The sequence below is a fragment of the Eleutherodactylus coqui genome, chromosome 10 (assembly GCF_035609145.1).
Source record: "Eleutherodactylus coqui strain aEleCoq1 chromosome 10, aEleCoq1.hap1, whole genome shotgun sequence".
In the NCBI taxonomy this organism is placed as follows: domain Eukaryota; kingdom Metazoa; phylum Chordata; class Amphibia; order Anura; family Eleutherodactylidae; genus Eleutherodactylus; species Eleutherodactylus coqui.
The window spans coordinates 96,401,480-96,428,071 of record NC_089846.1 but is presented as its reverse complement, the minus strand read 5'-3'; the positions used below and the strand labels follow the sequence as shown (position 1 = coordinate 96,428,071).

The 26,592-nt window shown below is 47.5% G+C and overlaps 1 protein-coding gene across 2 annotated transcripts; it reads left to right on the top strand.

Annotated features, from left to right (window-relative positions):
- Positions 1-720: 720 nt before the first annotated feature.
- Positions 721-26,064, top strand: DHX16 (DEAH-box helicase 16). Of its 2 annotated transcripts, XM_066581566.1 has the most exons (22): positions 721-832; positions 3,141-3,397; positions 4,502-4,713; positions 6,005-6,167; positions 7,528-7,584; positions 8,534-8,788; positions 9,731-9,949; positions 10,183-10,377; positions 10,470-10,580; positions 12,109-12,224; positions 12,304-12,514; positions 13,674-13,772; positions 14,233-14,385; positions 14,471-14,611; positions 17,182-17,344; positions 17,862-17,980; positions 18,067-18,134; positions 18,254-18,416; positions 18,615-18,776; positions 20,674-20,847; positions 23,408-23,567; positions 25,964-26,064. In XM_066581566.1, exons 2-21 carry the CDS (start codon positions 3,200-3,202, stop codon positions 23,534-23,536), a joined length of 3,108 nt encoding a protein of 1,035 aa, XP_066437663.1. In that variant the 5' UTR covers positions 721-832; positions 3,141-3,199; the 3' UTR covers positions 23,537-23,567; positions 25,964-26,064. The 2 variants fall into 2 exon arrangements, with proteins under 2 accessions (XP_066437663.1, XP_066437664.1); XM_066581567.1 differs by lacking the exons at positions 721-832; positions 3,141-3,397 and adding an exon at positions 4,405-4,425.
- Positions 26,065-26,592: the final 528 nt, after the last annotated feature.

Here is a 26,592-nt window from a genome sequence, read left to right as displayed (position 1 = left end):
ACACGCAGTCATATCGCGTGAAAAAAACGCACAAGAAAAACGCAAGTGGGTGTCCACCCTAAGGCCGGTTTCACATCCACGCTGGATCCTCCGGCCGCAGATTCCGTCGCAGATTCAGCTCAAAATACCAAGAAAAAAGTGTTGCATGCAGCTCTTTTTCTTCCATCCAAAAGCCGGACAGCTGGGCGGAAAGCAGATGGACCCCATTATAGTCAATAGGGTCTGGCCGGCGCTATTCAGTTCCGTCCAGAGACGTTTTGCCACGGGGATTCCCCTTTCCTGCCCCCCGAATGGCGCAGGAAATCGAAACCCTGAATTGGCAATGCGGCATTGTGGGACATGTAGTTTTTGCACTACCCCGCAGCCATTTTAAATCACAATGTGGAAATTTGATGCTGGCTGGGAAGCAGCGGTGGTGCAGGCCAGCAAGAAAAGGTACTGCAGTCCAGTTTGATGGATGTTTGGAATAATGACAATAAGTTGGAATGTTAGGGAAATTTAGAAAATTGTGTCCAGTCTCCGGAGTACCCCTTTAATATGATAGAGCTATTTCAATTGTAAATTCTATTAGATCCGCCATATTTTCGAAGCCCAACAGAGCTTTTGACAGCTTCAGAAAGGAGACAAGACGCTTCGTACACTTGGGCCTCTAGTAATCACCATTGCGCATGTGCACTAAGAGTAGGCTCGTCAGGACGTGAAGTCTTTGAACCGCATGATGCGTTCCAAGATGCAGTAGCGCTTCTCAGAGATCGCTTGACGTCATCAGTACGCGCCCGTATCTCGCTCCTGTGGGGGTGACGGGCGATAAGTTTGTTTTTCTCCGTTGCAGGTGAGTTACCGGCGCTGCATACACGTTACTGGACTGTAATATCGGGACACCAGAACAATAAGGAGGCGCAAGGCCTTTTGGGATTTGTAGTGCCATAGCGACTGGTGAGCCACAACTACCGGGCAGTGATTAGTGATTGGGCCTCGTGTACGGACGTAAAGCGTCAGTGCTGCTCGTTGCAGCCAATCACATCTCTGCTTTTATTTTCAGTCTGCTCTGCAAAAATGAAAGCTGGGATCTGATTGGTTGTTGAGCGCTACTAGTCTGTGCGGATTTCTAGGTGCTTGAGGCCCATTACATCTATAATGTGATTGATTTGGCTTCACACATTTCTTTATGGTGGCCATTGGCAAAGCTGGAGTCTTTAACCCCTTAGTAACCGGCCTATTTTGTGCCTCAAGGACCAAGCGATTTTCATTTTCGCCTCGCAGGAGCTATAACCCGTTGTATGAGGGCTCGTTTGTTGTGGGACGCTCCGGGGTACATATAAAGTGTAGAACGTTTATTACTTTTTTTTCTGGCGGAGTTGGAACCCCCCTAAAATTCTGTTATTGTTTTCGGGTTTGTTTTGCAGCGTTCGCCATTTGGTAACAATAACATATAACTTTCTTATCTGGAGCGGCACGATTACTGCGATACCAGGTCTTAGAGATTTTTATTTTTTTTACTATTTTTGCACAATAAAAACATTAATTTTAGGCCGGACTCACACGAGCGTAATTTCATTGCATAATAAGCAGTGAATGGAGTCAGTGGAAGTACATTGATTTTCATTCTTTCATTCACATTTGTGTATGTTAATTGCAAATAATACGAGTGTTAAAAAGAGCGCAGCACGTGTTATTTCCCTGCGTGTTACGTGATGGAGCCGCGCTGTTATCTATGGGTGTGTATAAAAACACTGTCGCACGCAATTATATTACGTATGTGTGGTGCTTTTATATGCTTGTTGCTAGGAAACAATACAAGGGAAGCGGCGGGGGGAGGGGGGGAGGTGAGGGGCGGGTGCAGGACTGCGTGAGATGTGCTGTAAGCGCAGACATACGTGATGGCGGCTCGGCACGCCGGTACAACCCTGCGCTGTGTACACAGCATTTGTGAGCCCGGCCTTTTAAGAATGTTGAATCTACATCGCGCGTTCTAGGAGCGATGACGCTTTTAATTGTCCGGCAGCGGAGTTCTTTGAGGTCTTGGTTTTTGCGGGAAGAGTGGTCCCATTCTGAGGTCATTGCCATTTTTGGATTGCTTTTTATGACGCTTCTTGTGAGGTAAACTAAAGAAAAATAGCAATTCTGACGTTCGGTTTTAAAACAAATTTTACGGCCTTCACCACGTGCGATAAACGGCAAAACATTTCCACTGCCCGGGTCGGTACAAACGCCGTAAGATGTGCTGCTTTTTTTTTAAAAAAAAGAATGATATTTTATCCATTTGAAAAATGATTTTTGTGGGAAAAATGTGTTTGTTTTGGTTTTTTGTTTTTTTTACTGGATTTTTAAAAAATTGAACATTACTCAACTTTCTTTTTGACTATTTTTCAGTCCCTCTAAGGGATTTGACGATGTGATACTTTGATTGCTGGGATAGTACACTGCATTACTTAATCTACTAAGCCTGTGACTTCAGCCTATTAGACTGTCCCAGAGGTGGGGCTTAATAGGCTGAATTACACGGCAGACATGGAGGCCTCTGTCAGGCTGCCAGCTACAATGGGAACTCATGGGTACCTTGCCATCACACTGCGGAGTGACGATGGGTGACAGAAGGATTGTTGTGGCATGCAAGGGGTTAAACTGCCAGGATCGGAGGCTCCTCCCCTCCTGGCGGTTAGAGCAGGAGCCTGGCTGTCAGTAGTCAGTTAAACCACCACTTTAAAAATGTGTACGTGCAGGTTTAGAGACCGTTTGTGAGGTAAGTAATGAGGTGTATTGCAGTCACTAAGGGGTCAAAGTGTCTCTTTCCTCATCCCCTCCGATCTCTCATCAGGCGCGGAGAGATGAAGGTAAAGCGTTTAAGTATAGGGATTGTCATGGCAACTGTAAAACGTCCAGAAGTCTCTGTACTCATCTACGTTGGAGACTCCTTCGCTATTTTGATTAATGTGACCCGATGGACCCCATTATAGCTGATAAGATCTGTTGGGCGCCAATCTTGTCTGTCGGGGCGGGGATCCATAGATTCTCACTGCTTGTGGTGTAGCCAAATAGAAAAACAGTGCGCTATTGTGACCCCGGCTGTAAGACGCTTCTGCTCCTCGCACCCGCTACCTCAGACTTCTGTATTTATTTTTCTTGATGTCCTCCTCCAGCCTCCTCTGTATGACGTCCAGACCACCGCCATATCTGAGAACCACAGAAGATCTCCAAAATGGACGGGATAGAAGTGTGGGTGAAGGAAAGGCTTCACGACGTCCTTGGAATGAGTGATCGGCATGTGGCGCAATTCCTTATCGGCACCGCCCTGCGAAGTTCAAGTGCCACAGACTTTTTAAGCCGCCTGAACGACACAGGAGCCATCGACATGACGGAGAAAGTGCGCAGCTTCACAGAGGAGTTGTGGGTGAAGGTGAGGGGTCACACCATAGGGTATATATGTAACGGGAGCCGTTGGGTGTACCAGCTTCACAGAGGAGTTGTGGGTGAAGGTGAGGGGTCACACCATAGGGTATATATGTAACGGAAGAAATTGGGTGTACCAGCTTCACAGAGGAGTTGTGGGTGAAGGTGAGGGGTCACACCGTAGGGTATATATGTAACGGGAGCCACTGGGTGTACCAGCTTCACAGAGGAGTTGTGGGTGAAGGTAAGGGGTCACACCGTAGGGTATATATGTAACGGGAGCTGTTGGGTGTACCAGCTTCATAGAGGAGTTATGGATGAAGGCAAGGGGTCACACTGTAAAATATATATGTAACGGGAGCCGTTGGGTGTAGCTTCACAGAGGAGTTGTGGGTAAAGGTGAGGGGTAAAACCGTAGGGTATATATGTAACGGGAGCCGTTGGGTGTACCAGCTTCACAGAGGAGTTGTGAGTGAAGGTGAGGGGTCACACCGTAGGGTATATATGTAACGGGAGCCGTTGGGTGTACCAGCTTCATAGAGAAGTTGTGGGTGAAGGTGAGGGGTCACACCGTAGGGTATATGTGTACCGGGAGCCGTTGGGTGTACCAGCTTCATAGAGAAGTTATGGATGAAGGCAAGGGGTCACACTGTAAAATATATATGTAACGGAAGCCGTTGGGTATAGCTTCACAGAAGAGTTGTGGGTGAAGGTGAGGAGTAAAACCGTAGGGTATATATGTAACTGGAGCTGTTGGGTGTAGCTTCACAGAGCAGCTGTGGGTGAAGGTGAGGGGTCACACCGTACCATGGGGTATATATGTAATGGGAGCCATTGAGTGTACCAGCTTCACAGAGCAGCTGTGGGTGAAGGTGAGGGGTCACACCGTACCATGGGGTATGTATGTAACAGGAGCCGTTGGGTGTACCAGCCTTACAGAGGAGTTGTGGGTGAAGGTGAGGGGTCACACCATAGGGTATATATATAACGGGAGCCGTTAGGTGTACAAGCTTCACAGAGGAGTTGTGGGTGAAGGTGAGGGGTCACACCGTAGGGTATATATGTAATGGGAGCCGTTGACTGTACCAGCTTCATATCTTCTCTCTTGTAGATCCCCCGTAAGGCTCCGGTGGAGCGTCCGGCAAGAGCCGCTGAGAGAGAGGCCTTAGCAATGCAGCAGAAGAACAAGTCCTACACCCTGCTGGAGGACAGCGAGGAAGAGGAGGAAAAGGTGATGGGCAAAGATGAACGGAAGAGGAAAAAGAAACATCTCAGGAAGAGGAAGAAAGAGGAGTCATCTGACAGCGAAAGCGACCACGCACAGTGAGTACAGTCCGCGGGGGGAGGGTGAATGTATCCTCATAGTCTCTGGAGGGTGAGTGGACTCCTTAACCCCTTCCCTCTCCATGACGTACCGGTACGACATGGCAGGCTGGTACTTCGCGCAAAATGACGTACCAGTACGTCATCGGGATAGCGCGAGATCATGACTGACCTCACGCTATCCCGCAGCGGAAGACGGCTGTCAGTCACAGCCGGCATCCCGCTGCAACAGCGGGGGGGCATCGGAGATGCACGCCCCGCTGTTAACCCCTTCCCTGACGCGATCTAAGTAGATCGCGGCAAGGAAAGAGTTCACAGAGGGAACGCGCTCCCTCTGTGTTTCCGGCCGGCGGCCTGTCACCATGGCAACAGGACGCCAGACACTAGCGTCCTGTATTGCCTATGATCGCTGTATAAGCGATAAGACATGGCAGAGCAGTAGCGATCATAGGCATAGTGTTGCAAGTCCCTCAGAGGGACTCAAATAGTGAAAAAAAAAGAAAAGAAAAATGCAAAAAAAACCCCTTTTTTATGCTTTTTCTAATATTGGCATAAAAAAAGGTTATAAAAAATTAAAACCCCACATATTGGGTATTGACGCATCCGTAACGACGTGTACAAACAGTTGAACATGCTTTTTATTTCGTACGGCAAAAAGCGTAAAAAAAAAAAGCTAAAAAACAGAGGCAAAATGCTAATTTTTAGCATTTTGCCTCCCAAAAAATGCAATAAAAGTGCTCAAAAAAGACGTACATTCCCCAAAATGGTACCAATACAAACTACAGCTCGTCTCGCAAAAAATAAGCCCTCATAAAGCTCCGTACATGAAAAAATAAAAAAGTTACAGGACTTTGAATGCAGCTATAGAGAAAAAAAAAAAGATTTCCAAAAAAAAGGGTTTTTATTGCAAAAAAGTGTAAAAACCTAAAAAAATTATAAGAATTTTGGTATCGTTGTAACCGTACCGACCCGCAGAAAAAAATTAGTGTGTCATTTATGCTGCATGATTAACGCTGTAAAAAAAAAAATCTATGGCAGAATAGTTGCGTTTTCTCTCCCTGTTATCAAAAAAAAAAAAAAATAAAAGTTTTACAATGTAATCTATGTACCCAAAAGTGGCACCGATAAAAACTACAGCTCGCCATGCAAAAAACAAGCCCTTATACGGCCGCGTCAGCGGAAAAATAAAAAAGTTATGGCTTTTGAAAAATGGAGATGGAAAAATACCAAAAATCGCTTGATCCTTAACGCCAAAATAGGCCATGTCCTTAAGGGGTTAATCTGCCACCAGGAAGGAGAAGGTGCCGTCACCACAGGTCATCTCTGATGATGATGATGATGAGGAGGAGCAGGCCAGGCTGAAGGACCTGGAAGAGAGGGATGCCTTCGCAGAGCGGGTGAAGCAGCGAGATAAGGAAAGGACCAGGAACATTGTGGAGAGATCGGATAAGAAGGTGAGACACGTCAGCCAAGTCACAAAGCGTGAGGCGCCCCTTGTGTCGTGTCGATCAGATACGAGAACATTTAAAGCGACCCTCCAGGCTTGGCCAAACAAAAATGGCCGCACCGCTCCTCTGACTACATGCTGCACACTGTGTATTAGTATGCATCAATAGTCTAAGACTCTACATGCTGCTCTGATTGATCAGTGCTGCCCACATGATCAGTGCTGGCCAATCAGAGCAGGATTTAGAGTTTTAGACTACCGAAGTATACTAATTCTGCAGCAGGTAGTCAGAGAAGCGGTGCTGCCATCGTTGTTTGTCCAGAAGTGGAAGGTCGCTTCAAAGGGGTTTTCCAGACTACAGTATTGATAATCAGTCTTCAGGATTGGTCATCAATTATCATTTAGCAGAAGTCCATTGAAGAGGCCGTGGCATTCAGGTAAGCCCCATGGCCTCTTCTCAGGCCTGTAATGTCTCATTTATTGGTCACATGGCCTGAGAATAGCTTATTCTCATTTAAGTGAGCGGGACTGACCTGCAGTACTAAGCGCAGCTGCTGTACAACGTAGGGCGCTGTGCTTGGTATGGACTGAAGTGGTCGTGGCACTAACCCGAGCGGCACTGTCACTTCAGTCAGCTGGTCTGCAGAGATTCTGAGCTATAGACCCCTGCTGATCAACTATTGCTGACCTATTCCTGGGAAACCCCTTTAAGTCCCATTGCTATCGGTGACACTATACGTCCCATCAGCTTCTCTCCAGGGGACTTTGAGGGCACATCGCCTTCTGCAGCTCTTTTCCTTAGGAGTTGCTGAGGATCTTGAGGACACCAGAAATCTCCCCCTCCCCAATGTTCTCTTCCTGCGCGTCCCCCGTCACATGTTAGAAAAGATTTATTGGTGCTCATCCCCTTAATAATTGTTTCTTGCATCCTGTCCCCCTGCTGCCCCCCGGGGTCTCTGGGCAGAGGGCACTTGTAACATACTAATAAGCCTCACATTAAAGGGATGCACGGGCCTGGAAGACTTATGGCCTCCTTACTGGACTGGTGAATGTTAGATGAGTGGGCTCCAGGACCCTTACTAGTTGCTAGAATCAGGGGACCCTGTTCCTCCGTGCACCCCAACCCTACGAGTACAGCGAGGAGGAGCTTACATGGAGTGTTAGTCGCTGCTGTCACTCCATTCAGACTCATTGAGCGTTCCAGAGACAGCGGAGTGCGGTCAGACCCCTCATCCTCTGTCTAGAGCCCCCCTGTAAGTGCTGATGCATGATGTAATGGAGCGTGGATGACAGCGGTACTGTGTCTGCTGCGGTGAAAGTTATATGGCTTGGAATTTGATTCGCAGAGGTTTTTTTTTCCTCTGTAGGCTTATGAAGAAGCGCAGAAGAGACTCAAAATGGCAGAAGAGGACCGTAAACAGATGGTGAGCGTTAGTCAGTGTGTCCACAGCGTACCAGCAGCTAGATTTCCACTTCCCACATATGGATGCAGGAGTGGATCCTTGTGGTCGATCTCATCATTAACCCCCGCCGCCCCTCCATCATGCAAAATGGCGTACATGTATATCTGGTGGGATGCAGTTTCTGCAGGATGCCATATGTGTCCATCGTCACCGATCACAACAGGTCACATACTATTGCTGCTATGGAGCCGGCCCCACTAGAGATGGGGAAAGCCTAGAAAAAAAACCTGAAAATTGGGGGAAAAAACTGTTCTTTTTTTCTGTTTCTTTTTAAAGCCATTTTGTATGTTATGTAGTTTGAATTCCGTGTCATAGATGTTTTATTTATCATTGGAAAAGAACAGATTCTACACCCTTTTTTTTTCCCCCTGGAAAAAAAATGGTTTTATTAAAAAAACGGGAAAAACTTTTTATTTTTTTTTCCCATTTTTTATTTTTTCCCTCCATTTTTTTTTCCCAGGCCTTCTCTTCTCTAGTCCCCACTGACCCGAGGACATGACAGGCCCTTTTTAAAGGGAATGGGAGTACGGTGACAGCATAGTGACTGTTCATCTAGCTGCTGTAATGCAAGTGGCCGCACACTTCTGCATTGTTAATGGGGAATGTCATGCTTTGGATCACTGGAACCACTTTTATGGAATATCTTATTTGGTAGGCCATAAATCTATATTGTGGGATTAACCCCTTTAATACCAGAGCAGTAAAATGGGTTTGTAGGATATTAAAATACGTCTACTTTCCTTCAAAAATGGTGCCACTATTGTCCACTGGCCATGTCGGGTACTGCTGCTCAACCATGCCCAATTAAATGGGACTGACCTGCAGTACTAGACAAGTAGCTTTCCGCTCAGCCCCATCAGACGCCGACGCCATTTCCTCGTATTTCACCATCTTTCTCTATTCTCTGCAGATTCCAGAGTTGCGGAAGAAGTCACGGAGAGATTATCTCGGAAAGAGAGAGAAGGAGAAACTGGAGGATCTGGAAGCGGAGATAGCGGACGAGGAGTACTTCTTTACGGAAACCGAGTTAACGGCGAGTGAGAAGAAAAACCTCGACTACAAGAAGAAAGTTCGAGATTTGGCCAAAGAGTACAAGAAAGCCGGAGAGAAGGAGCGTATGGAGAAGCACGACCGCTACTTCATGCCAGAGGAGAGTCGGAGTAAAGTACGTCACAATGTAGTACCATCGTTGGGGTATTCCTGTATGTTATCCCATGATTCAAAGGGCACTCTCATACTTTGTGATTGGAATACTTGCCCAGATAAGGGCGTTTATGAGTTCATACACATGAGCGATGTTTTCCCGCATGGCACGGCGATGCTATGTGGGAAACAAATCGCGGCATATTCTATCTTTGTGAGTGCTCTCGCATCGCACTGCCCATTGTTCTCAATAGGGCCGGTGACAGCATTGCATCTTGGATGTATGTGATGTGATATCTCCTATTAAAAACAGTGGCAGAAACTCCATGATCCACCGCCATGGCTGTCAGCCTTCGGGGAGATTCTCTTCATCCCCAAAGTGATGTGAGGCTGTTTTGCCATGGAAGCGTCTTGCATTCATGGGGATTTGAGATGGTGGGGAGCGCGATATGGGGGCGGGATTCCCATATTATGCTCGCCCATGTGAAGTTAGCCAAAGCATACTTTTAAGTTTGATTCCTAAAGACATGCTGAGTCAAGGGGGCGGTGTTACACCAGCCGCTCCCCGCCTAGATCATTAAGAGAGACAGGTCTGTCCTTATACAGAATCTGGGAGAGTGCCATCGCTCTAGATGATCGGAGTGAGGAGAGGCTGGCGCCCCCATTACTCAAAACGCAGTGAGACTTCGCAGCACTTTAGAATAACACCTACATGGGCGCAGTGCACGTACCTGTCCTGGGTTCAGGCAGCATGAGCCTGGTGACAGGTGCCCTAAGAATTTGCAGGATGTGAACACTTTTGCATCTATTTTTTTCTAATTGTTTCAATGCATTACAAAAATGAAGCAACTTTAAGAACTAGTCTTCACTACCCTCTCGTGTAATCTGTAGAGGGCAGCACTCCGCTGCAGGGTCAGACTACAGTTGTAGATGCGACTGACTATTATGTTTTATCGCCATACAGAAAATTCCAGACCGCTACGAGGAATCGATCAGTGAAGAACGTTTTGCTCCTAGGGAAGAACAAAGGCGCTGGGAGGAGGAGCACATCGGAGCAGCGGCTTTGAAATTTGGAGCCAAAGACGCCCATGTCCGGGGTCAGAAAGAATATGATTACGTGATGGAGGAAGACGAGGTCATCCAGTTTGTCAGCGCCACACAGATGAAAGGGACTGTGGAGAAGGTGAGATCCCTGCACACTCGGGCGCCGTCACATCAGTGATCACAGTGGGGATGGTAACACCTGCTTGTCAGATTAGTCATATATTTCCAGGATGAGCAACAGAGGAACGGCACAACGTAGAGTTCTTCATGTGGAATGGGAGTATTTACTGAAACAGACTTGTCAGGAGAGAGTGGGCAGATGTAGCGGTAACGTCTGATCTATAGATGAAGTCCTCTGTCTTCACTCCTCAGGAGGATGAGACGTCTCTACAGTTATCGGAGCTGGAGAAGCAGAAGCTGTCTATCCAGGAGGTGCGGCGGAGTTTGCCCGTCTTCCCCTACCGCTCCGATCTTCTCAAAGCCATCGCCAATCATCAGATCCTCATCATCGAGGGAGAGACGGGTTCTGGCAAGACAACTCAGATTCCCCAGTACCTGCATGAGGAGGTAAGTGGCTAAACCTTGCGTATTCCCACGGATCCCGCCACGACTACATGCAGGCCGCCGGTCATTGTTCCATCCTTCTCTGCCCTGTACAGGGTTATACTCATAAAGGAATGAAGATCGGGTGCACTCAGCCTCGGAGAGTGGCCGCAATGAGCGTTGCCTCCCGCGTCGCTCAGGAAATGGCTGTCAAATTGGGCAATGAGGTAAGTAGTGTTCTGCGTCTCGGCAGCGGTGCACTGCAGGTGTCCGGTACTGTCCAGTTGTTATGAGTTTACACACTTTTACATCATTTTTTTATCTACTCCAAGGATGAAACCTTACAAAGATCATGTAAGATTAGTAGAACTGTGATGCTGTTTTTGGAAGAAAGCCGCCATGAAAGGAGATAGATGTCTCTTAAAGTGGCGGTCTGCTTTGGACAATCCATTTTTTGATCAGCTGATTACAAGGTGTCCTGATACTGAAACCTCCAGCAATCAACTGTAATCTGTTAACTGTCAGCAAGTGTTCAGTTTTTCTGCAGCACCCCCGCAGGAGAAATGAAGAATTACACAGTTCTCTTTGAAATCAATAGGCTTTCTGTGTAATACATGAATGAGAAATGTTTTTTTGGTAGACAGAGAAGCCTTCTATTAATATGGTATTTAAATATGAGAATCCCTGTAAGGATGCCGGCTCCCCATTCTGGAGTCTTTAACCCTCGAGTGACACAGCCTATTTTGGACCTAGGGACGGAACAGTTTGGGGGAGGATTTTCATCTCTGCTTTTCAAAAGCCATAACTTTTTTTTTTCTTTTCCTGTCCTCATGGCCCTATGAGCCCAAGCTGTAGTTTTGATTGGTATCATTTTTTTGGTTCATATTATGTATTGCATATCTTTTATTAACCCTTTCCAATCCAATTTGTATCCTGGTTTTCCTAGGGGGCTTACTCTTTTTCTGCCATTATACAATGGCGCTATATGCTGGCTAAAGCCAGTACTGCATGAGGTGACACGTTGGATAGGCTTCGACAGCAGAGAGGCTGGCAATATACAGTAAGAGAACCCTGATGGCTGTTTTCCAACATTGGAGCTGTACAGCCTTAAATCATAATGTCTTCAGACGTCAGACAGGGGATTGGAAAGGGTTAAATTCTTTTGGAAGGCAGCGAGAAAAAAAACGCAGGAATTCTACCATCGTTTTTGGAGGTTTTCTTTACAACGCTTGAACATGCTATGCAATACTACTGCTTCTTATAGTGATCACAGGCCATGGCAGACCCACGATTGCATAGTGGACTTCCGATGTCACATGGGGTGCGTCCTCCCTCGCTGAATAACTTGCAAGCCATTCTCAAGTAATCGCGGCATGTAAGGGGTTAACAGCGGGGATCAGTGTTATTAATGATCCCTGTTGTTGCAGCGGGAAGGTGGCTGTATGTTAGAGCCGGCTCATGGTGCAAGCTCAGTTTTTGAGCCTGCACCATCCATATGACTTTAGTTTATGTCCATTCATGGGAACCCCTTCCCATACATTCACGTCCTTTGGCGGAAAGGAGTTTAATGTCTTATCTGTCTGGTTGAGCAGGGGACGGACCCCTGCAGCGCTGGGCGTGTGTACCCTGCAGGAGAGCTGGCTGACAACCCCTCTGGGTGCCATTATAGGGACCATATTAGTTGTCACCCAGTGAGCGCAGATATAACTCATTAGATGAACGCCATCTGTAACATGCGCCGCTGTCTATTGGCAGGTGGGGTACAGTATTCGGTTTGAGGACTGCACGTCGGAGCGCACCGTCCTAAAGTACATGACTGATGGGATGCTGCTGCGCGAGTTCCTCACTGAGCCGGACTTGGCCAGTTACAGGTACTGTGTCCGCCTCCGTTCTGCGGCCGGGGGTTACATACGTGCGCTCCTGACTCTTGTTACGCGCTTTTCTCCTCAGTGTGATCATCATAGACGAGGCTCACGAGCGGACGCTGCACACAGACGTGCTCTTTGGTCTCATTAAGGACATCGCCCGTTTCCGCCCGGGCCTCAAGGTCCTCGTGTCCAGCGCCACTCTCAACACAGAGCGCTTTTCTTCTTTCTTCGATGATGCTCCCATTTTCCGAATCCCCGGCCGACGGTATCCTGTAGACATCTACTACACCAAGGTACGTGACCGGCGTCTGGGGTGGACACACAAAGCGGTTCCCTACATTCGTGGACTTCATGCAACTGTGAATTATTATCTGGTCCACTCATTTGTACAGGCTTCATGTAATACCACTCTTTCCCTGTAGTGGTCACTGTAGCAGGAAGGTGCGGCCGCCTGCAGCTTTCCCTGATTGTAACTGCTAATAACTGGTTTCTATTGCTGGAGCTGCCATCTGCTTCTCTCCAGTAGAGGGCATCACCTTTATATGAATTCCTTCCTATATACCAGTAAGCAGTAGCGGCGTTTGAAGATGGGTCGGGCGTCCTCATGACATGTTAATGACATGTATCTTTCTCTTTTTTTCCTTTTTTCTATTTTTGTGCTGTTTCTCTATTGTTCCTCCTGGAAAAGTATGTATAAATTGGCAACTGATGTTTTCATTGCCCATGGTAGTAGGGAGTGTCCTTATACAGGACTCCGTCAACACTGATTCGACAAGAGCAATGGTAACACGCACTTCTCAGTTTATTCATACATTTCCAGGAGGAATAACAGAGGAACACAGCACAACACAAAATTCTGGAGAAATAAAAAGAGGTGCTACAGAATTATTTCATGCAGGATAGAAGTATTTACTAAGATGGGACATCGGGATTGCTACCAGCTCCTCTCTTATAGGAGCGTGTTATGGGCATGCTCTGTGTAGGGAGGGGGTGGGTTTTGTCGATCCCTTATAGACTTCTATAAGAGAGTGTTAGGAATGTGCTCTGTGCAGGGATGGGGGTGAACTTTGATCATCACCTATGGACTTTTATAGAAGAGTGCTCTGTGACCTGTGCAGAGAAGGGGAGGAGGTGAGCTGTGACATCACCTATTGTGGATGGTGGATCCTGTGTTATCTGTAGATAAGTGTAATCCTGTCTGTGATGATCATGAGATGATGGCTGAGAAGTTTTCTCTACAGCAAAGGAAGTGTCAGGCTATAAGGCCTAGTGGTTAGTGTGAGAACTGCAGGATTGCAGGATTTTTAAGAATATTCATCAAGACATTGAAAAATGTAAAGAAATCACAAAAAATAATTTAAAAATATACATAATATAAAGTGATTTCTACAATCGGTCTTTTCTGGATGACACATTCCTTTTAATCCCTTTCATGTCCTTCCTCTTCTGCAGGCCCCGGAGGCCGATTACCTGGAGGCCTGTGTGGTGTCTGTCCTGCAGATTCACGTCACGCAGCCAACTGGAGACATCTTGGTGTTTTTGACAGGACAGGTAGGTACAGACCCCGAGGGGCGCCAGGAGCTGGTGGTCTGCACAGGTTGTATTTGTTTCCTACGTGTGATCTTACAAGTCTGATACCCTTCTTGCTGGCGTGGAGGACTGACGAGCCTACGAATAGCCTGGATGCACACAAACCACATCTCTATTACAGTGTGTCATTACAACATGTTGCCACAAGGGTGAGGGGGCAGTAACAACACCACAGTAGATGTCACTGAAGTCCAATGCGGTTGTATCTGTATTCAGGAACTTTTCCCCTGCGACATCAGACGCCAGGGTTGGGGGTCCCTTTACAGATTTAACATGGGGGTCCACAAGCTTCAGGTTCTCTTTCTGAACCTCGCTGTATTGTAAACTATATCTAACGAGTCACTGGACATCGCGCCCCAATGGAGACGGACGCTCCACCGTTGCACACGTAGTCATAGTCTGCTGTGATGCTCGTCTGCAGGAGGAGATCGAGGCGTGCTGCGAGATGTTACAGGAGCGCTGTCGTCGGCTCGGCTCCAAGATAGCGGAGATGCTGATCCTACCGATCTACGCCAACCTGCCGTCCGACATGCAAGCCAAGATATTCGACCCCACTCCGCCTGGAGCAAGAAAGGTATGGGGACGACTCGGAGGGTGACGGAGACCGAGGGAGGAGCGATTGGCTGTAGGGCGTGCTAACCGTTGTTCTTCCTTCCAAGGTCGTCGTCGCCACCAACATCGCTGAGACCTCACTAACCATAGATGGAATCATTTACGTCATCGACCCCGGGTTCTGCAAGCAGAAGAGCTATAACGCCCGGACCGGGATGGAGTCCCTCATTGTCACTCCCTGCTCTAAGGTGACTCCTCCCACTTGTTTATGTTCCTTCACATACACATAGTGTTCTAATAAACATAATGTGGATTTTGAAGCCATTTTGCGGTAGATGTGAATGAAAAATAGTTTCCGCAGCTCCCCTGCAGATGATGCGTCTCCATGGTAACAGATTCTGCGCAGCGTCATCCTGCAGTTTTGCAGTCTCGCTCCTTCTCCCATTTGCCCCCCACTCTGTGGTAACGTACGTTTGGTAGATAAGCCAGAGGTAGGAGATAAGTGGAAGGGAATTTGACAGCCAGATCCGACTACGCAGTTTGTGATCTGTTACCATGGAAACATGTAGTCTACATAGCAACTAAAGAATGAAAGTAGTAGGGAAGTTTTTAATTGTTGTCTACTGCAAAATGTTTCAGCGTTCGTTTTATGTGAGAGAAGTAAAAAAAAATTGATTGTGAAAGCAGACTTTGCGTTTAAAGGAGTTGTACCACAATTGGCTTTTATCACCTTTCCTCAGGATGATCGGTGGGGGTCTCATCAATCTCAAGAATGAGGTCTTGTGTCCCCCTGTCCTCCTCGTTGTGGGCTCACAGCACACCGCCCTCCCCCCGCAGTGAGTAATAAGCTGAATGAAGCGGTGGTCACACATGCGCTGCGCCACTCTATTTATTCCAATGGGGCGGATGTGAACAGCGGAAAACAAGCGCTCTGCTACCTCCGGTGGTCCCATTGAAAGAGGATGGAGTGGCACCGCACATGTGCAGCCAAAGCTCCATGCAAGCTTCTCCTAACTGCAGTAGGCGCAATGAGGAGAAGAGGGGCATATGGGACCCCTGTTCTCGAGGTCAGCAGGGATCTCGGCAGTGAGACCGGCACTTATAAGAGTCGATTGTGGTACAACCCCTTTAAGTAAATATTACCAGGATGCTATTCCAGGCACGGCCATGGGTGGCACTCTTTCTTGAAAATTAAAACCCACCCTTTTACTGCAAACCTGTACAATCCCTTTATATTCGATGAGGGCATGAAGTGTTTCTCCTCCATGATACATAATTTCTCATAGTTCTGCCTCTGACAGCAGCTCCAAGGAGATAGGTGGGGGTATTGGTTGTGAGCCCCCCCCCCCCTCCCCCGATCGGTTTTATCACCAATCCTATGGAAAGGTGATAAAAGTCAATTGTGGTTCAACCCTTCTAAAGTGGCCCTCTGGTTTCAGGGCAAAATTCTGTTCCAGGACTAGGGGGGGGGATGTATATAAATGGCTGCTAATGTCCCTCACATCCACCAGTACGTCCAAGATGGCAGCTGCAATTTTCTAGCTACTTAATGCACACTGTGAACTGCCCTTTGATTAGCCAGCACTGATCATGTGAGCAGCTCTGGCCAATCAGCGATCGTTTTGCATAAAGTACTAATTGGCACTAATTGCTATTAGTACTTTATCAGCTTAATTTGCATGGAAATTACAGAACTCAGTAGGAGGTCTGAGCTCTGTAATTGGCTCCATTATTCAGCCATGGGCTCACTTGGAGAATTCAGCACCATAGACAGCAGACACAGCATGCGTTCCTGCTTATCAGCTGGCGGGGCTGAGAACTGAGAACAGCTGTAACAAAGTTATCAGCTGTAATCACCTCTCCTAGGGCAGAACACAGCCTGCGGTCCTGCTTATCAGCCATTCTGCTGAACAACGGTTTTCAAGCAGAACTGAAAACCGTCGTTCGGCCGAACAGTGAAAGATGGGAACATTTAGACACAGAGATTATCGCTCAAAAAATGGCTTTTGAGTGAATTTTGAACGATAATCGTTGTGTCTAAATGGGCCTTAACACTGACAATTGTGGGGATTAGGTAGTCTAAAGATTGTGTCAGCCATCTTGGATGATAGAAAACAGGACTCAAAATGAGCAAATCAGAGGAGCAGCGGCACTGAAGGCCAATAGCTGGTAATTTAACTGCCTCTTCTGATCCCAGGACAAAGTTTTGTCCCAAAACTGGACGACTGCTTTAGGCCTCCTGCGCATGGGCAGAAATTCCGCGGCGGGATTTCCCGCAGAATTTTTGCCCATACACGCCTGCATAGGATTGCATTACAATCCTATGCAGACGGCCGCGATTTGTCTGCGCGAAATCATGCGCAGAAAACAAAACGCAGAGCCCCGCACAGAAATGTCACTCCCTGGCCGCTGGCTCCGGTCTGCGCATGTGCCTGCTTGCCCGGCAGGCGGCACGTGAGAGATTCAGGGCTGCGGGAGCAGGTGAGTGCCACGCTACTCTCTGCAGGGGCTTGGGTCAGGTCCCACTGCGAGAATTTTTAGAGACCACTATTTCTCCTGTCACCCTCATACAGTCGTCCAGCTCCACTGTCATTGATGAGTTTGCATGACTAGACTATAATTTGTTATGAGGGCCCTAAGATTGTGGCGCTGTATTTTCATATATGCCCAGGAAGCACAACCGAGGAACAGTCCAGTGCAAAGAGATGCTCCAGGATTTACTGCAGGTGTTCACAATTGTTTTGTTGTCACGGCGTTTGCCCTTTGCTTGGAATATGGTACTTGGTGACGGGTCTGTTTTGCCCCTTCTTTCTTCCAGGCATCAGCCAACCAAAGAGCCGGGAGAGCCGGCCGTGTCGCTGCAGGAAAATGCTTCCGCCTGTATACGGCGTGGGCGTACAAGAACGAAATGGAAGATGCAACGGTGCCGGAAATCCAGAGAACCAACCTAGGAAACGTCGTCCTGCTGCTGAAAAGTTTAGGTGAGCGGTGGACGCTGTTCGTGACCTCATAGGAGGCTGCGGCCTGTAGCAGAGGTAATCGGGTTGTACCAACGTACGGGAATACTTCTTAGAGACCTTTTACATAAAATGATTATCATTCAGATTGTCGCTGGATTGTGCGAATCTCAAAAATAATCACTCAGTATAAACGCTGCTAGTGACTGAATGACTAACGATAATTCGTTTATCAGTCAGCTATGAGTGACCGCCTGTTTACAGCAAGCAGGTGGAAGAGATCTCTTGCCAGCTCCACCCCCATTCACTGAGCGATCATCACCCACCTGATAATTGCTGGGATGACTGTTGGGCACTTGATCTTCAGGGGTTCTGGCTGCTGGGCTGCCTCGAACGGTAGATTGCCCACAGGTTCTCATTTAAAGAAAGGGTTAACCTGATGGAGCGTTGTATACGTACACGTATATAACGGATCTGTTGGTAGGCTGGTCTCGCGTTCCTCTATCTTCACGCAGTCAGAGCCTCTCGTCTTCTCCTCCAGGTATTAATGATCTCATTCACTTTGACTTCATGGACCCTCCACCCCACGAGACGCTGGTTCTGGCGCTGGAGCAGCTGTACGCCCTCGGGGCCCTGAACCATCTAGGAGAGCTTACCAAGGTAATGCTGGTGTAGCAGTTAAAGATGTAGCGATGCTGCTTCATCCCTCGTCTCCTCCTTATTGACTGTTTCCTTTGTGTTTGCAGCTCGGGAGGAGGATGGCGGAGCTCCCCGTGGACCCCATGTTATCCAAGATGATCCTGGCATCTGAAAAGTGAGTCAAATTGCCGGCCGCGGCCGCTGTTTGCCCCCCTACCTTTCCACTCTTTGTCACCTACCAGCGTGTTTTTCTATTAGTCGCCCTCACGGATATTTCTTCCTGCTCTCTCTAAGGTACGGCTGTTCGGAGCAGATTCTGACCATCGCCGCCATGCTGTCTGTAAACAATGCAATCTTCTACCGACCAAAAGACAAACTGGTTCATGCCGACACGGCGCGCGCCAACTTTACTGTGCCCGGCGGAGACCACATGGTGCTGCTCAATGTATACACACAGGTATATGTATATGACAGTATGGATGTGCAAACTTCACAGGCATTAAAGAGATTGTACAGGATTACAAAAACATGGCGGCTTTCTCCCCATGTCACATGCAGGGAGCGCTGAGGTTGGAGTGTGAGAAGCGGGCAGCACTCTGCGGCTCAACGTTCTGGGTCGTATTTGAGTAACCAGGTTCCCTTTTGTCTTTTTCAGTGGGTGGAGACGGGACACTCGTTGCAGTGGTGTTACGAGAACTTCATTCAAGCTCGTTCCCTCCGCCGTGCCCGCGATGTCCGGGAGCAGCTCGAAGGACTCATGGCACGGATAGAAATCGAGTTGACATCCTGTGAAGGGGATACGGTGCCAATACGCAAGGTACAGACAAATAAGCACCACCATGGGGAGCGCTAATCCTGCACACAATGTAAATATTGGGTGAAAGTAAATTGTAAGCAAATATGAAAAATCCTTGAAATTATAAGGGGGATTTACTGAGCTAAGCACGGCAGAATTCTCATTCCCGTTTTGCGCCAAAAAACTGGTACATGCCGTGCACACTGTGGTGTCCCCTAACAAGGGGTGTGACTTAGTGGTATAGGGCGTAGCCTTAAATGTGCGCCCAAAGTTTGGTGCAAAATATTTTTGTAAACTAAGCCATCCACTAAGAGGTGTAAAAGTGTCCAAAGCTGCGCCAAATTTATCAGCCAGCCTGTGGCACTATGATAAATTTGTGATTTTCTAACTACCTTGTTAAGTTTACATTGTCTGGCGTTTTCATATGAAAACCGCATCACATTGCTTTGGCGATGCAGGGATGCTCCAGCCCGGCTGTTGGCCACGGTGGAGGTTCACGGAGTAGCTCCCATTGTTTTTAATGGAGACCTTGCATCTCATGCATCTAGCACGTGGTGCAACACTGCTGCTGGTCCCATTAAAAACAGTGGGGCTGCAATGTGAGAGCACGCAGAAAAATAGAACATGCTGCGATTTGATTCCTGCATCGCATTGCAGTGCCATGCGGGGAAAAAAAATCACTCGTGTATGACCCCATTCTTTTGAATGGGGTTTATATTTGTGCATCTCGCAACGCACAAATCGTGCACGATCTTCTCGCTCATGTGAAGCCGGCCTTAGACAGGATTTAGTAAATCTGCTCTCTGTATCCCCTGGTGGGCTGTAAACATGCCACAAACTGACTCTGTTCTGCCCAGTGCAGGACCTGAGGGGGAGGCATAGTGTTGCTTGTCATGATAAGCCAGTGATAAAATCTGTGTGTAAGTTCTAGTATGGGGGTCCTAGGTTTAAATCCCATCAAGGACATCTGCATGGGCTTTGAGAAACTCCATCCAGATATAGATTTGAACCTACAATTCCAGCACTGCAACTCCAATAACTGAGCCATCATACTTGGCATTCCTTCTCTGGAGGAGAAGACAGAGGAACACAAAAATAACATACAAACTCTATGCAGATGTTGTCCTTTGTCAGAACCTAGAACCCTAGCACTCTTAAGGCAACATAGCTAATGACTGAGCCACCGTGCTTGTACTGCCGCCTTCCTCCGCCTCCAAAGGAGAAGGAATAGAGGAGGAAAGTGAAGAAGGAGATTGAGAATGAGATAATTTTCTATTTCTCCTCCTCTGGAGAAGCGGGAGAAGGAAGATCCTTGGTGACTCAGTGGCTAGCACTGTTGCCTTGTAGTGCTAAGTTCCTGTTTCACGGCTGATTCTGGACAACATCTGCATGGAGTTTGTATATTCTCTTTGTGTTTGTTCTTTTGCTTCTCCTCCTCTGGAGAAGTGTGGTGGCTCAGTTAGCACAGTAGCCTTGCAACGCTGGAGTTCTATATTCAAAACTGACCGAGGGCAACATCTGCATGGAGTTTTTATGTTCCCTCTCTGCTTGTTCTTCTTCTCGTCCTCAGTTACTAGTGCTGCTGCCTTTCAGCGTGGAGTTCTATGTTCACAACTATCTAGGACAACATCTGTATGGAGTTTTATTTTCACTGTTTATTCTCCTTTTCTGATACAGAAAGGAGAAGTGTGGTGGCTCAGTGGTTAGTACTGCGGCCTTGTAGTGCTGGAGTTGTAGGTTCAAGTCTGACCAAGAACAGTATCTGCATGGAGTTCTGCATGCTTTTACAATGGGCAATCCGCAGTGCACCTTATACTTCTCTGGTCCAGTGAAGAAAGGATTACCGGATTTCCACTATGAAAGATCCAGTTGTCACCTGACTCGTTCTCACCACTCCTCATGTGTTCTTACTTGCCAGGCGATCACAGCCGGGTATTTCTACCACACGGCCAGGCTTACCCGCAGCGGATACAAAACTGTAAAACAGCAACAGTCCGTATTCATCCACCCAAACAGCAGCTTACACGAGGAGCAGCCGCGCTGGGTCATTTACCATGAGCTGGTCTTCACCACCAAGGAGTTCATGAGACAGGTGAGATCTGCAGGCACATAAGTACGAGTCGGTATGTGTTATGGCAAGTCGGGGGTCACATGATCACTCTCTACTTGCCAGAGAACCTTATAGGATACTCTATTTCCTCTATCGCCTCTCTAAGGTTCCCTATACTTCTTTCCATCTGGCTTTATCACTACGGCGTTTCGCTGAAAATAAGACACTGTCTTATATAAATTTTTGCCCCAAAAGAAGTACAGTGTCTTATTTTTGATGCGGGCGCTTATACTTACCTGGTCCATGGCGTCCCCATGCCTCACGATGGTCTCCGGCGGCGCTGCGGCAAGTTTCAGTGTCCTCCTCCCTGACATCTCGACTTCTTTCTGGTGACAGGGATTTGAACACCACGCCTCAAGCCGGCGCTCAATGAGCCAATCACAGCCATTCAGTGATTTCAACACAAGGGAAATCCCGTGGCACTTGTGTCAGATGCAAGTAATCAGCAAGGTATCCAGGCATACCAAGCTACAGTGGGGACCATGGACCTCCAGTCCCCTCAATTGTCAAGAGTTCGCAAAGAGCGGCAGCATCAAGCCTGGCTTGAAAAAGACTACTAGAGTCAAAATGTTGCCTGTATTTTTTATGAGCATGGAGCAATAAAAGCTGATTTTTATTGAACACACCGTTGATGCTGCCACTCTTTGCGAGCTCTAGCCATTCAGTGATGTCATTCACTGGCCAGTTGAGGATAGATTATTTTTTTCTTTAATGTAGGTTAGCTAGGGCTTATTTTCGGGGAAGGGGGTGGCTTATATTTCAAGCCTTCCCCGAAAACCGGGTAAAGCTTATTATATGGGCAGGTCTTATCAGTCTTATCGGTAGTTGCAGATGGTTTATGGGTTAGAGGGTAGTCTGGGCGGTGGGTCGATGTCGCCATCATACAGTTCTGTGTACTGAGTGTTTCAGATGGTCTTGTGGTACATCCAGATACAGCTGAGAACTTCTGCTGTGGAATTGGCTGCAGCTTTCACTCGAAGTTCTGCAAAACCTGCTTTTGCTGCCATGCGGATTCCCTTCACTGTGGGCTTTTAAAGTCCACATGTAATGTGCCGTAAAATGCCATGCATTACCAGTGCAAAATCCGCCGCAATTCTGAACTGGACGGAGGTTGAATTCACACAGGTTTACTACATTTTTTTGTTTTGTTTTGTTCTGATTTTAGGCCAGATGTTAACTTTTAACCCCTTCCTGCCCCCAGGTAGTTACACCCTATAGATGGTATGGGCTCAGAAACTGAGCCTGCACCATCCGAAGCGGGAGCCAGCTGTGAACGATAGCAAGCCTCCAATTGCAACAGCAGGGATCAGTGAGAACACCAGTCAATGCTATTAACCCCTTACATGCTGCAATAAATGTTGATCGTGGCATGCAAAAGCTTCACAGAGAGAGAGAGCTACTTCTGGGACGTCATTGGCCCTCTATCATGTAGTTTTGGAGGGCCGATGATTTGCCATGGTAACCGGACACCAGTCAATGGCGTTCAGGTCTGCCATGCTCTGAGAAGTGATAATGCATTGCGGTGTAGAAGTACTACAGTGTATTTACACAGCAATCATAGCTTCATAAGTCCCATACAGGGATGTAAAAAAGTGTAAAAAAATAAAAGGAAACAAAAACCCTTTTTGCACACTTCCCCTCTTTTTTTTAAAGAAGTTTTTAAAAAGTAGAAAAAAAGGTTTGTATCGTCGCATCTATAACGATTAGACACCCTTTTTCCTGCACAGCAAACGCTGTAGAAGAAAGCTAAGAAAATGGAGAAAATGCTTTTTTCGTTCACTTTGCCTCAAAAAAAAAATGCAATAAAAGTACTTTTTAAAAAGCTGTAGTTTCCCCAAAATGGCACCAATAAAAACTACAGCTTGTTATGTAAAAAATAATCCCTTGCGGAGCTCCGTCCAGGGAAAAATAAAAAAGGATATAAGACTTTGAATGCAACGATGCAAAAAAGAAATTTCCTAAAAAGGGGTTGTAATTGTTCAAAAATGGCAAAACCTAGAAAACAATAATAATTTTAGTATCGTTGTAATCGTACCGACCCGCAGGAAGACCTGTATCGTGTCGTGTATGCTGCATGAAGAACACTGTAACAATGTGTTCTCTCTCCCTGCTTTCAAAAAAAATAAGTTGTACAATACATTATATGCACCCAAGAATGGTTCCAATTAAAACTACAACAACGCGGAAAACCAGCCTCTTACGGCCATCTTGATGGAAAAATAAAAAAGTTACAGCTTTTGAAAAGTGGCAATGAAATTCCCCCAAAATTGTTGCATCCAAAATAAGCCGTGTCACTAAGGAGATAAAGTCTATGATGAATGGGATTAAATGCTGGCTGAGTCTTCACACTTCGGTAGCGGCATGCATACCGCCCACCCACAGTAGCAAATGGCAGTGTGGTCTTACTGATGAGGCCGGGCAGATCATACGGCCATTGGCTACTGCAGGTGGCCAGGACTTTGGACATGTGCGGTTACTAAAGCGTGGGCACTCAGCCTCATGTTCTGTCTGGGAGATTACTAATTTGCTGCCACACCTGCAGATCATTGAGATTGACAGCTCCTGGCTCCTCGAGGTGGCGCCACACTACTACAGGTCCAAAGAACTGGAAGATGCCAGCAGTAAAAAGATGCCGAAACAAGCAGGAAAAAGCAAAGAAGAACTTGGCTAAATGGTGGCCATATTGCACTTCTGGGACTCAGGTACCTGTTCATAACCGTGATGCATCTCACATGTTAAAGGGGTTGTCTGGGACTTTTACAACTGATGAGCTGTCCTCGGGGTGGGCCATCAATAGATGATCATGGGGGTCTGCCACTCAGCATCCTGGCTGATCAGATGGTTATGGACAGCACAGAAAGCGGAGAATGACGTCCATACGGTTGTGGTCTGGTTTGGTAGTGCAGGCACAGACCCTTTTGGATTCCATGCAATACCAACCCCCGGCTGCTCCAGTATTGGCGTGGAGTCATATACTCCCATTGAAAACAATGGAAAGTGCTTGCCTTTCCTCCGACATGGTTGAAAGCCATGTCAGAGGAGCGTAGCTTCAACTAAAGTGATATGAGGCTTTTTTGACATGCAAACGCCTTATATCCCCATGTAAAACGCACGCAGGTGATCGAGTTTCACAGCCCAATATTGCGCTTGCCCGTGTGTAAGAAGCCTTAGGCCTCATGTCCATGGGCAAAATAAGAATTAAAATCCGGAGCGTTTTTCCTGCACGCGGATCCGCGCCCCATAGGGATGCATTAGACACCCGCAGGTAGTTAAATACCAGGCGTGGGTCCCGCGTGCAGGAAAAAATCCGGACCATGCTCCATTTTCGTGCGGATCTCCTGTAGGCTTCTATTGAAACCTATGGAAGCCGTCCGGATCCGCGGGAGACCCGCGACTGATTTAAACTCACCTGCTCCGGACGGTACGGGTCTTCCCTTCTTCACGGCTAGATCTTTTTTCTTCGGCCCGGCGGATGTGCCCGGCGCATGCACGCAGCCGACATGCCGAACACATCCGCCGGGCCGAAGAAAGAGGATCCGGCCGCGATGGAGAGAAGATCAGGCCGCAAAGAAGGGAAGATCCAGAGCGTCCGGAGAGGTGAGTAATTCTTATTTTCAGCCCTCATGTCCGTGAGGCAGGAGGGACCCGCTACGGATTCTCCATGGAGAATTCGTAGCGGGCCTGATTTTCCCCGTGGGCATGAGGCCTTACAGAGAGACCACCAGCAGAAAAAATCATGACCGTCTCCGACAACCCCCGTGTTGGACCTCGTTTGACATTCAGATTTCCCTGCATAGCTCTGATGTTGGAGCTCTGTCCTACGTACTGTAAGGGCACATTCACACGGGTGTATTGTCACCGATTATTTCCTGTGCGTAACATGCAGTGCATGGAGACAATGAAAGTCTATGGACTTTCATTCCTCCAATCACACCTGCGTTGGAACTGCGACGGGACATCCGTGTCGAACACTGGAGAAATAAATCGTAGCATGCTGTATTTCTCCATGTTTTATATGAAGCCCTTGAAGGGTTGCGTATTGAAACACTGTCCCTTTTTGTGCCTGCGAAGGGACAGAGTTAATACGTAGCCCCGTTCTGTACAGAGCGGGGGATTTGAAAGAAAGAAAGGGACACTCCACATCTGTGACGTCAGAATCCCGGGCGTGCGCTGTGCCTATCACAGCCCGTACACGAACTCTGCTGGCTCCTCTGTGGGTAGAACGTAGGGGCTGCAAGACTTGCAGCGGTCTACTCATGCGGCCGTGTGAACGAGCCCTTAAAAACATGTGCTATATACATTGTTTGCAGTTATAGGATGCCTCTGTATGCTACTGTATAGCCCCATTTACACGCAAAGATGATAGTTCAAAAGGTAGTTTGAGCGATCATTTTGCAAAAGCTGCTATTGGGCACTAATGCCTATTAGTAGCTTATTAGCTTCATTTGCATGTAAATGAGCCTCCCTGAGCTGTATGCAGCAGATGGTCTGTTATCTGCATACATCCCCTTTGTATTCAGCTGCAGTCCCGCAGCAGATAAGTTATCAGCGCTCCCGTAGAGAATCACAGCGTGCAGTCCTCGCTATCAGCTGCCCGGCCGAACAATAGATTTTATACTCAACATAAAATCATTGTTCGTCCGAAAAGCAAACGATGGTAGCATTTACACGCAACGATTATCGCTCAAAAGACGTAATTTGAGCAACTTTTGAGTAATAATCGTTGCGTGTAAATGGGGTTTATCACAGGGATCTCTCTCGATCATTAGAAATGATTAATCTTATATAGCTATATGTTGTATTAATATATATTTACAGGATTATTACAAATTATCTTCCCGATGTGAAACGCTCACATTTTATGTTCAAAAAATTGCTAATAAAATCATCACAATGTGTTTTTGTTGAGTAATTCCAAGGAATTCACAACGTGTTTTACCACCCAAAATAGGAGCTGTGGGGGATGCGGGTGGCAGGGAGATTGGGTTGAAAAGTGTTAAAGCTGTTGCATCTGTCGTATAATGTACCGTCTTGCAGGCGTCGCTCGCTCTCTCCTCCGTCTCGCTCCCCATCTGATGACTTGTCTTTTGCGTTGCAGGAAGACGGGCCGGAGATGTCAGCTGCAGCCGCTCATCAGACTCTATTTAACATTTCTGTACAGCTCTTTGTATATAAAAGTTCTCATTTTGGATACAAAAACACGTTTCTGTCTCTTGTTCCCATCAGTCATTGCTGGTTTCCATTATTTAAGGAGATCTATAGAAGATGTGCAGTAAGATCATCACATGCCGACGACTTGACTGCAGCTTGAAATGCTCCTTAAGGCCTCATGTCCACGGGAAAAATCAGATCCGCTGCAGATTCTCCATGGAGAATCTGCAGCGGGTCCCTCCTGCCCCGCGGACATGAGCGCTGAAAATAGGAATAAATGAGAATAAACTCACCTCCCATCCGCTCCGTTTCTTCTCTTCGCTCGGCGTCATCTTCTCTGCGTCGCGGCCGGATCTTCTTTCTTCGGCTCGGCGGATGCGCATGATGACGTCGGTGACGTGCCCCGCGCATGCGCCGTCCCGAAGAAAAAAGATCCGGCCGCGACGGAGAGAAGATGGCGCCGCGCGAAGAGAAGAAACGGAGCGTGTGAGTAAATCCCGATTTTTGTCTCCCGCGGATCCGGACGGCTTCCATAGGCTTCAATAGAAGCCCGCGGGAGCCGTCCCCGCGGGAGAC

Bases quoted from the DNA above. Each gene is read 5' to 3' on its own strand.
- DHX16 (XM_066581566.1), top strand. From the start codon at position 3,200: ATGGACGGGATAGAAGTGTGGGTGAAGGAAAGGCTTCACGACGTCCTT. The intron at 9,950-10,182 runs GTGAGATCCCTG...TTCACTCCTCAG, and splicing joins TGAAAGGGACTGTGGAGAAG to GAGGATGAGACGTCTCTACA. The intron at 18,417-18,614 runs GTATATGTATAT...TGTCTTTTTCAG, and splicing joins TGCTCAATGTATACACACAG to TGGGTGGAGACGGGACACTC.